Source organism: Hordeum vulgare, chromosome 3H (genome assembly GCF_904849725.1).
Source record: "Hordeum vulgare subsp. vulgare chromosome 3H, MorexV3_pseudomolecules_assembly, whole genome shotgun sequence".
Taxonomy (NCBI): Eukaryota; Viridiplantae; Streptophyta; class Magnoliopsida; order Poales; family Poaceae; genus Hordeum; species Hordeum vulgare.
The window spans coordinates 85,888,701-85,904,198 of record NC_058520.1 but is presented as its reverse complement, the minus strand read 5'-3'; the positions used below and the strand labels follow the sequence as shown (position 1 = coordinate 85,904,198).

Here is a 15,498-nt window from a genome sequence, read left to right as displayed (position 1 = left end):
GAGCTAAGATCTCTTTCTATCTCAACGACACCGATGGTCTGGAAGGAGAGGATTGTGACAGCCCGATGCCGACGCCCAGAAGATTCCCCCTTCTATTCCGTTTCCGTCCTGTGTTATTTTTATTGATTGCATCGTCATTTAGTTTGCATCATCGCATCATGCATGGCATCATGTCAACTGTGTTTCGTCGGTGTTACTTGTTGCTCCGTGTTGTTGCTTGTCAGTGCCTTGTGAGTGGCGTTGTCTTGTTGGAGTGATGAGAGTGGGTGCGTGAGAGCCACCTCAAACCCTGTTGCACCGCAGACCTAAAACCTTCTCTCCCCTCTTATTTCATTTTTTTGTGGTTTTGCTAAAGATTTCAGTTTCAACCCCTTTAAAATAAGTCCGTCTTCTTTTAAAATCCTTTGTTAAAGGTGGAGGCAACCCATTGGGTAACCTTTATTTTTTTTCCTTTGTTTTATTCTAAAATTAGAGTCTCTTTCTATCTCAAATTGGGTTTATTTTATTCTCTTCTAAACAAGGTTTTAATGTATTCTTTAAAAGAGGTTTTTTTATTCGTTTAAAAAAATGCCCGAACTGTTTCTATAGTTGGGGTATATTTTCTTTTCAAGAAGCCAAAAGCATTCATTTACTTTATTTTTGTTTAAACCTTTTCTTTTTTTTCTTTTCTTTAAGTTTTCTGTTTTAAAAAAAAAAAGATAAAAGAAAAAACAGCAGGAAGGGAAGCCTGCCCAGGCCAGCCGTCCCAGGCCGAGCAACCCCCGCTACCCTAGCGAGTAGGAGGCCTCGCTCGGCTCGACCCCGAGCCTCGTCCTCCCAGCGCCTCCTTCGTCCTCAGGGCCTCTGCCCAATCCCCTCTCCTCTCCCCTCGCCGGTGCGCCTGTCCGTCGGCCGCAGCCTCTCGCTCCCCGCCGGCGCTCACCCGCCGCCAGCCGGATCCCCTGGCCCCCGTGCTCGCCCCGTTCACCTGCTGCGCAGAGCCGGCCGCCGTTCCCCCTGCTGCGTCCATGTGTGCCCGCCGTCGGCCCATGCAGCTACCCCTCGCCTCGCCTCGGACTCGCCTCCCCATGGCGCCCCGCGCAGCCGCCTCGCCCCTCGTCCGCGCGCCGGCCAGCCCCGACCAGATGTCGGCGACGCGCCGCTGCTGTAGTTGTGCTCTGCCCACGCCGCCGCGTGGCCTCCGCCTCCAGGGAGCCCGTGCCCGCGCTGCTCGCCCCGTCGCCCCCTCCCCGCCGGCGTGAGTCCCGCAGTGCTCCTGCCGCCACGCCATGTAGTCGTGCTCCTGCTGTTGCTGTCGTGCTGCTGCCGCTTGCTTGCCTGACTGCGTTGCTTGCTGCTGAGTTTGCTGCTGTTGCTGCTAGCTGTTGGCTACTAGTTGCTAGTCGATGTTGCCGATGCCGTTGTTACTGCTAGCCGATGCCACATGTTGCTGTCGCTGTTGCCGCGTGCAGTTGTTGCCTGCTGCTATGCTGCTTGGTGCTGTAGTTGTTGTCGGCTGCTGTTTGCTGTTGCCATCGCTTGCCTGCGTGCGCCGATGCTATTTGTTGTTGCTATGTCGTGTTGCTTGCTGTAGCTTGCCTGCTAGTTGCTGTTGCTTGTGCATGCTGCTATCGCTTGCTGACGCTGTAGTTTGCTGCTAGTGATGCTTGATGCTTGCTGATGCCGTCGTTGTCGTTGCTAGCTGCTAAGCTGCTTGCTTGTAGCCACCAAAAGTCTGCTTAGTTACTACTTGTTGTTGCATTGCCTTGCCCTATTGCCTTTTGGGAACGTCGCTGGAGACCGCGTGCACCGTCCTCGCCACCGTGGATCCGACAAGTTCGCCGAGTACCTCGATGTCCTCGACAACCCCGAACATCTATGGAACCGTGTTCGACTACCCTCGACGAGACCCGAGTACCACTACTTCCACGACGACCACGACTTCCACGACGTCCGCCACGAACCGATCCGCTCCGATGTGCATGCTTCGAAGGTATAATGTTGAGACGTTGTCGTGACCGTGTGTAGTGTTGTATGAGTTGTATCGTGTGTTTGCGCCGTATGTTTGCCTGTTGCACGTTGTTTCCTTTTCATCGTGCCCTCGACACATGGGAACCCGGTAACCGGGATCACCCCATTCTTTATTTAGCGTTCCCGCACACGCTCCCTATTCGTTGGCACGATATCTCGACGAGTTTTCGGGATAGGAGCGTTGTCGTGGCATCGTTTCCATCTTGCCACCATAGTTCCCCTTTCGCTCGCCGTGGCGATACCTGTTTCTTTCCCTTCTTGCCCGTGTTATGAACTTGCATGCATGACGCATTCATGGCATATACATCTTGTGTTGCATGTTCTTGTGTCGTAGCTCCGTTCTAAGTCCCGCGTGCTATCGACTAGTATTACGGGTAGAATCATCGCTTCACCCCTTGCCATGTTAACAACAACTTAATTTGTTGTGTAAATAATCGGGAGTGAAATAAATAATTAAACGTGAAGTTTCGTCGATGTGTAACTCGTTGCATATCGAGCTCCACTTAATGTGTAGAGTTTGTTTGAGGTGAATTGCCATGCCATCCCCTGCATCGTTGATCTGAACATGCATCATATTAGGGTATGCATCATGTTGTGCATCGTGTGGTGAATATCTGTGTTGATGTTTGTTTCCGGTTTGCCCGTCTCGATAGAGTCCTGCAAGCGTGTCGGAATGTGAGGACCCGTTCGACTACGTTGGTTCGCTGACTTCACAGAGTTGTTCTTCTTCCAAGCGGGATCTCAGGCAAGATGATCATTTCCAAAGATACCATTACTATCATTGCCATGCTAGTTTTACCGCTTCTATCGTTTATGTCTCGTTGCCTACCACTTGTTAAATATTAGCCTCTCAACAATGCCATGATTACCTTCAACCTGTTCGACCTAGCAAACCACTGATTGGCTATGTTACTGCTTGCTTAACCCTGTTGATAGCGTTGCTAGTTGCAGGTGTAGTTGCTTCCATGTGATAACGTGGGTTCCTTGTCTTATCACCCTATTTAAATTCTATTTAATTTAATGCACCTATATACTTGGTAAAAGGTGGAAGGCTCGGCCTTTCTAGCCTGGTGTTTTGTTCCACCTTTGCCCCCTTAGTTTTCGGCTACCGGTGTTATGTTCCATAAACGAGCGCTCCTAACACGATCGGGGTTGTTATGGGGATCCCCTTGATAATTCGTTTTAGTTTAAAGCTGGTCTGGCAAGGCCCAACTTTGGTACTACATTTTCCTAATAAGTAATGAACTGCATAGAGAGTAATTAACCCGAGGAAATTTATTCAACCCCCAGGCCAGTGCTCCTCGTGAGTGTTGGTCCACCCACCTAGCAGTCGGCGGTGCCACCATGGGGCAACTCGAGGTTTGGTTCCCGTCCACTTTGCATAGACGGTGTGTCCTGAGAACGAGATACGCGGCTCCTATCGGGTTCGTCGACACACCGGGTGGCCTTGCTGGATTAGTTTTACCTTTGACGAGATATCTTGTGCATCGGGATTCCGGTGATGCTTTGGGTAATCTCAGAGTTGAGGTTTTCCACTAGGGATTCCGACGAGATCGCGAGCTTCGTGATTGAGGATTTCTATGCGGCTTGTGGTAATTTGTGATGGACTAGTTGGAGCACCCCGTGCAGGGTTAAATCTTTTCGAAAAGCCGTGCCTGCGGTTATGTGGCAACTTGGAAGCTTTGTTTAACAGTGGTTCTAGATAACTTGAAGTTAACTTCATTAAAACTTGCCAACTGTGTGCATAACCATGACTGTCTCTTTCGTGAGTTCCTTCTCCGGTCGAGGACACGGTGGGGTTATGTCTGACGTAGGTAGGTGTTCAGGATCATTCATTTGATCATCAGTAGTCACGTCCGTTATGCGTAGATCTTCCCCCTCTTATTTCTTGTACTCGTAAGTTTAGCCACCAAATATATGCTTAGCCGCTGCTGCTACCTCACCACTGAACCATGCCTCACCCATTAAGCTTTGCTAGTCTTGATACCTTTGGAAATGAGATTGCTGAGTCCCTTGTGGCTCACAGATTACTACAACACCAGTTGCAGGTACAGGTAAAGGTTACTCGACGCGAGCGCGTTGATTGTTCATATGGAGTTGCTTCTTATTCTTCTTCTTCGTCGATCTAGGATGGGTTCCAGGCCGGCAGCCTGGGATAACAAGGATGGATGTCGTTCTTCTTTTCTCGTTTGTTTTCGTCCGTAGTCGGACCCTGCTCTTACTCTTGATGTTTATGTAATGTACTCATGTGACTCTGATGTAGCTTGTGGCGAGTGTAAGCCAATTCTATTATATATCTCTTCTTTTCAGTACATGTACTTGTAACGATATCCATTCTTGCGACACGACGAGATGCGCTTCTATCCCTGACGAGGCCTTCGTGCCAAATTGAGGATAGGGTCGCATCTGGGCGTGACAAGGATAATCCGCGACATGATAATGATGGCTCCGGTGACCAAATGCCGGAGGAAGAAGGAAACCATGATGACGGCTCCGGTGACCGAACGGGGGAGGGAGCTGTTGCAAAGTCCGGATCAAGCCAAACTTCGGTTACGAGACGAGCCCGAAGAGAAGGTTGCGCAAGGATGAAAAGTTCACGATCACAGCACTCGCGGACGATGGCCTACCGATTCTACCCAAGAGGACCAAGGACGCATTTTCTGCTCAGTATGGAGCTATTGTTAGGGACAACATCCCGATCAGCATCAAGCAATGGAATAAGCCTAAGGGTGACGACGTCCCTGAAGGTGATTATGTCACCGATATGCAGAAAGATGATCTTTGGACCGCGTTGAAGGCAAATTTCATCCTACCGCCAGAGATTTATAGAGCCACTGGTCAAGGCGTGTGCTCTTAAGAAGATGGCAGATCTATTCAGGAGGTGGAAGAAAGAGTTGAAATCAAAGTTTGTCGACAAAGGGAAGACTCCAGAATTCATCAGTCGATGAGAAGATGAGAGATCATTGGCCCGCATTTGTGTCCTACAAGACATCGGACAAGAGTAAGAAAATGTCAAAGACAAACAAGAACAATGCTGCAAACAAGCAGCATCACCATCACATGGGGTCAGGTGGCTACCTCAAAGCCCGTCCGTTGTGGGACAAAGCTGGGAATGACCTGATTGCTAAAGGGGTCAAACCACGGACATTTAACTGGACAGACCGTTCAAGGACTTGGTTCTTCGGGGTTGGGGGAACTTTGGACCCTGAAACAGAGAAGTGTCGTTGGATGAACGAGCAACTTGCAATACCCATCAACAAGCTTCAAAAGTGTATCACCGTAGTGCACGAAGGGATGTTCATTCCCGACAAAGAGAAGGATGAGCTGACTCAAGCCCTAGGGAATGCTGAGAACCCTGGACGAATACGAGGGACACCAGGCTCCGTTTTGTGGAAGGTTGGTTTCCCTACGCATGCGGTTACAGAAGCCGGGAAAGAAGGAGGAAAGCGGAGCTGAGCGACATGCAGAAGATCCAAGCAAGACTACAAAAGCTAGAGGAACTTGAGAGCGAGCGAGCTGCCGGCCAACCATCTCAACGGCACGAAGCTATCCCAGAAGCTACCCCGCCATCTCAGCGAAAAAGCAGCATGGCTTCCACGGAGCTCATTCAGCCTGACTTCACGGCTCCTAGCTACCCCATGGATACTATCATGGAGGCTCAACATTGCGAGCTTATGACAAAATGCCGGAACCTCACTTTTAAGGCTGTTATCGGCTGTGTTGCACCTCCTCAACCCAACAGAACTTTTCACTGCCTTCCGATTCCACATGGCTTTGTTGTTGTGATGGTGGATGAAGTAATGGAGGGATTTGAGGGGCTCGAGCTTGACCACTCTACAGGTGAAGGGGATAATAAGTTGGTTCATGCTGTGAGGAGTACATGTCTATGGTAGAAGGAGTGCATCAAGCTTCCAAACTGGACGCCTCTGCCTCCTCCTCCTCCGGCGAGTCAGGGCATTGCGCCTCCTCCTCCTCCTCCTCCAGCGATAAAGGTTACTCCGCCTCCTCCTCCGGTGAGTGATCAGGGCACTCCGCCTCCTCCTCCTCCTCCTCCGGCGAGTGATCAGGGCACTCCGCCTCCTCCTCCTCTGGAGATTTATCAGGGCACTCCTCCTCCGGCGAGTCAGGGCACTCCGCCTCCGACAAGACGACGACGACGACGACGAGTCAGGGCACTCCGCCTCCTCCTCCTCCTCCGGCGAGTGATCAGGGCACTCGTCCTCCTCCTCCTCCTCCTTCTCTCAAGCGGAAGAGAGACACCACCGCTCCGGCGACTAGCAGTGATGCAAGGTTAGAAAAACGAAGAAGTGGGAAAACAATTCCCCAGCTCGGCTAACAGGAGAAGCCATCGTGCCCCCCCCCCCCCCGCTCAAGGTGTCTAGCGATATCGTCGCTAATCCTCCAGGGATGGTGCCCGATAGCAATCATGGTGATTACTTGGGGGATGATGTAATTTTTCAAACGGCTGAGGTAACAGAAGAAAAATATAAATACGTGCATGGGAAGCCTCTCATCAAACCTGGTCATCCTCCTCTAACACCGATGATGCACAAATTGCATGAGTGGTACATGAAAACCTGCATGGAGTCTGTGAAAGACACTATCTATATGGAAGTGAAACCAGAGCATGAATTCATCGGAGCTCCAGTGATGCATGTTGAATTTGTGGAGTTATTTCAGTTATACAATCAACTGGCCCTCGACAAACAACTCGTGACTTCCTACTGTTTGTAAGTATTACTTCTATAGTTAAGTCCCTAGCTCAGCTCGTTCATTGCATGTATATATATAATTATCATCACTATATATATTATGCAGATTGAAGAACGTTGAATTAAAAAAAGCAGGAATCTTCGACGTTGGGTTCATTAGCCCAGATGCCATAAATGAATGGTCGGTACGAAACTCGACCAAAGAGACCGAGGACAACTTGCTAAAGTCGTTCCTTATAAATCAAAACAAAAGGGAAATACTCTTTCCTTACAACTTCAATTGAGTGTTGTTGTCTTCTCTGTATACTCGTTTTCGCTTACTCGAGGTTAAGTAATGTAATTGATGAGTTATATATGTGTGCGCAGTTACCACTATATTCTGCTATCCATTAAGCTTGACGGGGCAAAAGTAATTGTCTTAAACTCAAGACATAAAGATCCCGAGTACTATGCGGACATGACTGCAATGCTCAAGATGTAAGTTCAGTCAATATCGGGACCATATCGGCATGCAACTTTCGTTAATTTCCTGATATCAAGTAATCATTTTCTTTGCCTAGCAGGGTTTGGAAGAAGTTCACCAAAAAGGCTCCCGGTCTAAAAAAAGAGTTGCAATTTACGCACCCCAAAGTAAGTAGTACTAGCTAGTTCCGCGCATCTCTAATTGATTCAAATTTTCATCAATATATCATTACCATGCTTGCTTATCAGTTTGATTGAACTCTATTCTCATAAAGTGCTTGTACCAGGAAGATGGGACTGGATTATGTGCATACTACATATGCGAGTTCATTCGCCGCTCGACCTCTGAGCGGGCGGGCTTATCTGAGAAACAATATCAAGTATGTAAATAATATTCATAATTTAATTTTATATATTACCATCAATTGTGTTGAGTTTTATTCATATATATGCATGTATTGACCCCCTTCTTTAAATTAGATCTGGCAGATGGGGGATGAACTCCTAACACATGATCGCATACGAGCAATTCAAGAGGAATTGGCGGGATTCTTTCTTGACCACGTCATATCTAAAGATGGAGAATACTATGTGGGTTATTTGTGATTGGATCTTAGGTAGATGATGTTAGGGATTGTAAAAGGTGTTATATTGTAAAAAATGTTAGGGGTTGTAAATGGTTTCCTTCATTTTCTTATTAGCTACCTTCAAGTTTTTTCTATATGTATAGTAGCTAGCGTCAACCAAGCATGGAGAAAGAGAGGACACTTCTTCCTATTAGCTAGCTAACACAATATGAAACCACTAAATTAACCCTCCAAAACCCCCCAACCCCCCCCCCCCCCCTTCAAAAAAACAAAAACCCCAGCTCTGGCTAGACGTTGACGCGTGGATGTCATTTGGTCCCGGTTGGTGTGATCAGGGACTAAAGTTCCTCCTGCCTGGGCTCCCCGCAGCGACCACGTGAAGACCCTTCTGTCCCGGTTGGTAAGCAAACCGGGACTAAAGGTTTTGGGCTTTAGTCCCGACCCTTTACTCCCGGTTCCGAAACCGGGGCTAATGGGCCTCTCGAATAGGGACAAATGGATCATTTTCTACTAGTGTACATAACAAATAAAGTTTAAATAACGGCTACTAAACCTCCAGATTCAGCTCGAGGAACATTTACAAGAAAACCATGTACACGATGTACATGCGCAAGCACATGCGTACGGCGGGCAATGAGCTGGCCACCGGCACAGCCCGTCGGCGCCGCCATGTTGCGTGTATGTACATACGCGCGCTGACGGGTCGCGAACCAACGGCACACGGCGGCGAGACCGCGGTCGGCGCCTACGCGACGTACACCAACGGCAGCCTCACGGTCTCCGCCCGGACCGGACCTCCGTCGGTGGCCGTCATACAGCTGCCCACCGTCGCGGCGGGCACCGTGCAGTACATCCGTCTGGAGCACGACGGCCACCTCCGGCTCTACAAGTGGCATTGCGGCTCGGGCTGGGCACCGGTGTACGACGTGTTGTGCCTCTTTCCAGACGGAGGCTACGCGTACCCAACCGTCTGCGGCGCGTACGGTGTGTGCACGAACGACACGCAGTGCAGCTGCCCCGACGCGGACAACTTCCGGAGGCCCAACCACGGCTTCGTCCCGATGAATCCACCGCCAACGTCGTGCAGCTCCTCGTCATCGCCGAGGCGGCGCGCTCAACACCGGCTGGTGTCGCTGCCGGACACGGCCTACTTCAACGCCCATGGCACGGGCATGCGGGCCATGGAGAGGGTGGACGAGAAGGCGTGCAAGAAGGCATGCCTGGACGACTGCGCGTGCGCGGCGACGCAGTTCTACTACGGGCCCGACGCCGGCGACGGGTTCGGCTACCTGCAGTCGGAGGTGTTCTCGCTGCAGGGGAGGAAGGATTGGAAGCGGGAGGTGGCGGCGTGGTGCGGTGGAGATGACAGCGATGGACTGATGGTGGTGCCCTTCTTAATTGTGGACTAGCGCTGGGTTTTTCTAGGCTGTCCATATATTCCGGTTAATTTTAGGTTTTTCGGTGGATGGCATATATGAAACTAGGCGGATGGCATATATGAAACTAGTGGGTCCCAACACCATTTACATCCCGAGACTTGGTGTGGAAGATGAGCTCGTGCAGGAAGATCTCTTTTTTTCCTTTTTTGAAATGGAAGATCTCCTTGTTGAGAAGGTGTTGCCTTCTACTCTTCTTAAAGCACAAGGCCACGAATGCTTATCCCATCTACACGGTCTGGAACTAGGCAAAGATAGTCGCAAAGGTTTTCGGCAAGCGTTTACCTAAATAATTGCAGTTGGGGAAAACTAGACTAATTTTCCCTAACTAACAATATTTAGGTATAGAGGGAGTATAACTCAAAAACTCAAAATCTTTTCTTCTTATACAGGTCACACTGTACTACGGTAGCTACCCAGCTCACTTCAAGCTTCCAGCTACAACAACCGCATCGCCACACACGTCCATGGCGATGGCCAAGTTACACAGCAACTACGCTACCTCAGACAGTCTTGTATACATTCCACGATTACAAAAAAGTTGCATTTTACAGTTTGAGTACACGAGCAGCTGCTGCTGGGTTCACAAACAGATGCAAGATTGGCGAGGCGGCGGTAGTCACCGCTCACTCGAGGCCGTAATCCTCACCGAAGTATTTGTCGACCAGCCCATTGGCCATGTTCCTCATCGCCTCGTTCTCATGGAACTGGAACCTCTCCATGGCCTCGATGCCGTCCCCCCTCTCCACAAGCTGTGGACCCTGTCCATTGGGATACCCCCTCATCACCTGCAATTATGGTAATTTGGATCTCAACGTAACTGAAGAAACTCGATACAACGAGAGTAACCCACACGCAACTTGAAGAGACAGTTTACATTTCAGATGTAACTAGTTAACCAGGTTAGAAAATGAGTTTAGAATAGCTAAAAAGGCGGTAAGATTCCCTCACCAGTTCCAGGAACTGAAGACCGAGTCTTGCGCTCTCTATATCAGCAGACCTGACCAAATTTATGAATCCTGGGAGGGCTCCACCATTTATGATCGAGACTAGATGTTCGGTGATTATGTTCGGGGGCTCAGTACTTCCTGCTGGAACAACACACAGATTGCCCAGGGTGTAAGCTGCTTCCTTGCGAATGTCAAACTGTGCACTCGTCAGGAGGTGTATTAGCGAAGGTGTCGCCTCACTGGTGAAAATCAATTTCTTGTGCTCAAAGCTGCCTGCTGCTATATTTGACAATGCCCATGAAGCCTCCTACATAAGCAGTCCACAAATTTGAAGCATAAATAAATCAAATAATACAGTATATGTCGGTTAGATGAAGTAAACTTGAGCCAGCGAGTAAAAGCGGACCTTTCTGAGAACCCTATTGTCACTCTTCAAACATTTTATAAGACTTGATAAAGCTTGATCTGAGAGCAATATTCAGTTAGTACTTGCAAACTGTAGCTCATGATGAGTATCATCAGTGCTGTTATGTAACTGGAGACAAAAGGATGATTGGCTAACCTGTGATGCTGTTTCCAACAATTAGGATTGAATTAACCATGTATTCATCCCCGGCTACAAGATTCCCTAAACCACGAAGCACCTGATTCGTCGTAGAAGTGTCAGTTTGCCTGTGTTGTGAAATCACATACACTGCCCCACAGTAACATCATATAGATCATTGGATGTTTATAAAAAGTACAGAATGCTACAATAACTGAGAAAATATGCATAGAGAAGCTATATATTAATTGCAAATCATAATTAATACACGTCCTAATAAAAGCCTTCAGCTCTATAGACATTACCTGCTCATTATTACATTGGTTACCAAATTGACAGACATGCTCTACACAGGGTTATGAAAGTTTAGAGTTTGAACTATGACGTGTTGCTCTTAAAAGATATGGTCAATTTGACCAGTACTAGTTAAGTACAATGAAAATTATCAGCAATAAGGATTTCCAGGGAAAGCACCGAAATTGTTAATAAGAGAAAGGAACACTATGAGATCGAGAGAGAAAACAAATAGACAATACCGGAATGAGCAACTGCAAGTTCTCAGATGCCAGCAGGCGTCCAATCAGCAACTGAGGCACATGGCTTCGTACTATTAAGCTGATAGCTTTTTCTGAAAGTGCTGAAAGATATACCACCACCCATGCCACCTCAGTTGCTAACTCTTCGTCCCTGAAAGATCACATAACTCATCACTGGCAGTAATGAACAAAACCATGCATGTCACTCTGGTAAACTTTGGTAAATGTTTCCATGTCATTTATGCATCTCAGACAACAACAACAACAACCAAGCCTTTCAGTCCCAAACAAGTTGGGGTAGGCTAGAGTTGAAACCCATAAGATCTCGAAGCCAAGTCATGGCTCTGGAACGTGGATAGCTAACTTCCACGCACCCGTCCACGCATCTCAGAAATACCACAAAAATATAACCAGGGCTAAACAATTGCACAAGGAAAAGTAACAAGTGTCCAGTAAATACAACTTGGCACACGATCAAGGTTACTAACTAATGAAGAGATTGAAAGGAAGTATTGCTACATGCCTATATAATGAACATACAGTGAAGACATGTCACAAAGCACAGGTCAGTGAATTTGAACAGTGTTCTTCATGTAACTGTAAGAACTAATAAGGATAAAGACTGAACCCATTTGTAATGAGTAAGAAACCAATCAATGAATTTTAGAAACTCCATAAAATGTGCAGTAAAATAATGAATCGAAGTTCAATGCAAAATAGAAAGATGTCCATTAAGAGACATACGCCTTTTCCAAGTTCCTTATGATTGCATTTAGCACACCATCGATGTTAATAAGCTCATACGCAGCCTTCGGATCAGGCCCCTGAATTATAAGAGAACAGACATTTGACATTTTAGTACAATGATGCTTCATGAACAGCTACATGCATATGTACCAGTCTGAAAGTGATAAAAACTGTTAAGCAGAAGGAAGAGAAAATGAGTGAGCGAGGGATTCGGCTTCGAAAAACCTCATAAGGTATGCATGCCATGAAATGTTTTGAATATGGCTTGAAATTTTGCTGAGATAAAATACAGCTTAAACGTAAGAAACCCCTTCATTAATATATCTAACAGAAGGACCTAAGCTTACCATCATATTAAGCTAGCTTAACCAATCCTAATTCCTGAACAGGGCATACTTTAAACTTGTGCTGAAGCACTCCTAATAATCCATGAACAAGAACTTGGAAAGAGATAACTGTTGAACTCTGGCATAAGAAACTTGGGACTCATACAGTCAAAGCAAGAGATATAACCTTGATGAGATTTGACAATGCCCAAGCAGCAGTTCTTGCTGTAGAACCCTTGCTTGATAGCATTAGGCGGGCAAGAGGCCACAAAGCACCCTGTGCGATTAAAGTGCTTCTCAGGTCTGCTCCTTCACCAGCAACATTACCGATGGCCCATGCACATTGCTCAGCAACAAGTGTGGAGCTCTTCTCTAACAAAATAGTTCAGGAAACATTTTTAATATAAGGAAAGCTCGAACTCCAACTGAACTGCAAATGTCTACCTAGACAACCTTCGTGAGAAATGTGCATTACATAGGACCAGAGATTAATATGTGTTCCTAATGGGTATAAAAAAACATTGTCTACTCCTAACCAACAAAACGGAGAAAACGAACCACCAAGGTGAGCAACAAGCAATGGTAATGCGGGCAGCACGGATTTTGTTTCTTCTGGCTCCCCAGCTGCTATGTTTGTAAGGCACCAAGCAGCCTCTAGCAACTGCAATAAAAGCATCAGTAAGACATAATTCAGATGAGTACAGAAAAACAAATGCAATGCTAACAATGAACTATCTAACTGTGTAACAGTAAATAGATAGCATAGAGGTTATTTTCCAGGTAATGTAGAAAGGTGGAGTCGGTATTTTTCCAGTGCAAAATGGTCAACCTGTTCATCTGAAGATCCAAAGGACAGATATTGCACTAGAAGAGGAACTGCCCCAGCTTTGATTGCTACTTGAATGGGAGGTACTACAGACTGTGACAACACACGTCTCACTGCACGAAGTGCCTCTATCTTCTTCTTCTGGGCTCCTTTTCCCCTAAGAAGCATAAAATGGTTGCAAAATACACGCCATAAACTTTTCTCACATAAATAAGTAACTATAATCCAGAGTGTAAATTTTCTCCAAAATCCACAAGTGCTTAAAGCAAACCTTGCAACTTAAAGATGTGTATCCTCGGAGAGGAAAATCACTAAGCCAGGTAAAAAAACAGAATATCCAACATACTAATGTCGCATTTGGTAGTGTTAATCATAAAGATGGCAGCATATATTTCTGGAATCCAATATAATGAGATGTGTAAGGGATAATGAAAATTCTTCTCCCCACGCAGTCACACACCACAACCAAATAGGCAAATATTACAAGATGAATTGTGATCTCCAGCAAATGGAATATCCGAGAAGAACCACAAACCTAACTAGTTAGTGGCAGTGGGTTTCTTTGCATTGCGTAAGAAGAAGAAAAAAGATAGGCCGCACATACTGGCTTGACAAAGCTGATTTCAATTCTTCAACAGCTTGAGCAGTTCTTGTTTCAATATCTGCTTTCTCATCAATAACCATATCTCCATCTTCAATTGTAGCCTCATCGTTGCCAGAAAGTGGGGCACGGCACACACGCTTTGCACGCATTAAGGCTTCCCTTCTTTCCTTCCCTATTGCTATAGCCTGTTCACGCCTCCGGCTAGCTGCCGTATTGTGCACTGCAACCAGACTCCCAACCAATTAAAGACTATAACAAGTACTTCCTCTGTAAAGTAATATAAGAGCGTTTAGATCACTATTTTAGTTATCTAAACACTCTTATATTAGTTTACAGAGGGAGTAATACCTAACACTCTAGCAGCAAGCTCCCAACAAGTATGATGGACCTTCTATTATTGTCACAAGTGATTGGTCCACGCTGGCACATAATTAACCAGTGATATACACCAGATAAATTTTCATGGTAATTTGGCAAATCGCATATAAGATTTAAACGCACTTGTAAAGTTAAAGCACTAGAAAAATTAATAGCATTTTCTCGTGGCAGCAGACATGACACTACAATGAAGCTGATAAAGTTTCACTCCTATAAATTGTTCAAACATTAATCATATAGCAGGAACGTTTGGAGCGCTGTCTGTGGGCGCAACGGGCTCTACTCCGCACAAACGGTCGTGTGGGTCATGCGAAAAAACATGCCGATGTGGCAGCGCGGTCACACCGTCACGCGCCGTAGTGGTGCCCTTGTTCAAAACTACTATAATTGGCCACCTATCTTGCAGAAGTGCATTTCAGGTTACTGCCTAGGTTTCGGTCCCAATTCACAACATGCCAAAATGATGTCTGTCCAATTCTAAATTACCCAGTTTCAGATACACCAACCAGAATCCAAAGGTTTCTAGGCAGTAGGCACGATAAGACACACTACTAGTACCAGCTTACTGCTAAACTTTCGAACCGGCTCGACCTAGCACTGCTCGAACCATGTCGGCGAGATGCTTCTTGCCCAAGAAGGCAAGAGACACTTCGCGCTCGCCGCTCCTTATCCCGGCAACCAAAGGGACTTCTGGGCTTGCTTAGGAGACTATTAGGGCTTTTCCCACCGCCGTGCGCGAACTGTTCGACGGAATTCCAGAGGCACGGCGAGGTGAGCAAAGAGGGGAGGAGAGTATTGGAGGGGGGACCTGAGGACTTGATGGCGTAGCGGTGGCTCTGTAGCGAAGAAGCCGGCGAGCCGGGGGCGTTGCCGTCGGCCATCGTTTACGGCGGCGGAGCTCGACGGCTGCGAGGCTCGGTGATGATAGGAACGGACCAAACCGGGGACGGGGCGGAGACTAAGCAAGACCGTACGGTGGGCCGGGTTCGAGATAGTTCAGTTTTATTATGGGGAACTAACGCACTCGCACGTATGGGCTAGACGAGCCGCGGCCCGGTGTTTTTCTGTTTTTTTTTTATTTAAATACGCCCGGAGTGTTTGGGAGAGAGTGAAGCTAAATGTTTTCGTCTGATTTATTTATGCTTGTTTGGTAGGATGTATGAACGCAGCTGGACTATGTCCAAATCATGCCAAAAAGGCCATGAGCCATGTCCATCTCATGCATCCAGTGAGGCCTGCTAGGGCGAGCGAGGTTGCGGTATCGCTAACCCCCATTCTCTCCTAACCTTGTCGCCACCCCCTCAACCCTCTCTCTCGCGTGACCATGGTGATCGAAGCCACCTGATTTCCTCGGCCTCCTTGTGTCACTGTTTAGGCCCG

The 15,498-nt window shown here is 47.2% G+C and overlaps 1 protein-coding gene across 1 annotated transcript; it reads right to left on the bottom strand.

Annotated features, from left to right (window-relative positions):
• Positions 1–9,563: 9,563 nt before the first annotated feature.
• LOC123443075 (importin subunit alpha-2) lies at positions 9,564–15,111 on the bottom strand. The gene is made up of 11 exons (XM_045119325.1): positions 14,927–15,111; positions 13,741–13,960; positions 13,140–13,293; positions 12,869–12,971; positions 12,498–12,682; positions 11,982–12,061; positions 11,238–11,388; positions 10,720–10,801; positions 10,564–10,622; positions 10,159–10,464; positions 9,564–9,995 (listed from the first exon to the last, which is right to left on the bottom strand). The coding sequence occupies exons 1-11, from the start codon at positions 14,997–14,999 to the stop codon at positions 9,834–9,836; spliced, it is 1,575 nt and encodes a 524-aa protein (XP_044975260.1). The 5' UTR covers positions 15,000–15,111; the 3' UTR covers positions 9,564–9,833.
• Positions 15,112–15,498: the final 387 nt, after the last annotated feature.

Excerpts from the sequence above, each read along its gene's own strand:
- LOC123443075 (XM_045119325.1), bottom strand. The coding sequence starts at position 14,999 with ATGGCCGACGGCAACGCCCCCGGCTCGCCGGCTTCTTCGCTACAGAGC. Across the intron at positions 12,062-12,497 it reads CATTGTCAAATCTCATCAAG|GGGCCTGATCCGAAGGCTGC; the intron begins GTTATATCTCTT and ends CTTATAATTCAG. Across the intron at positions 10,465-10,563 it reads ACAATAGGGTTCTCAGAAAG|GAGGCTTCATGGGCATTGTC; the intron begins GTCCGCTTTTAC and ends CTGCTTATGTAG.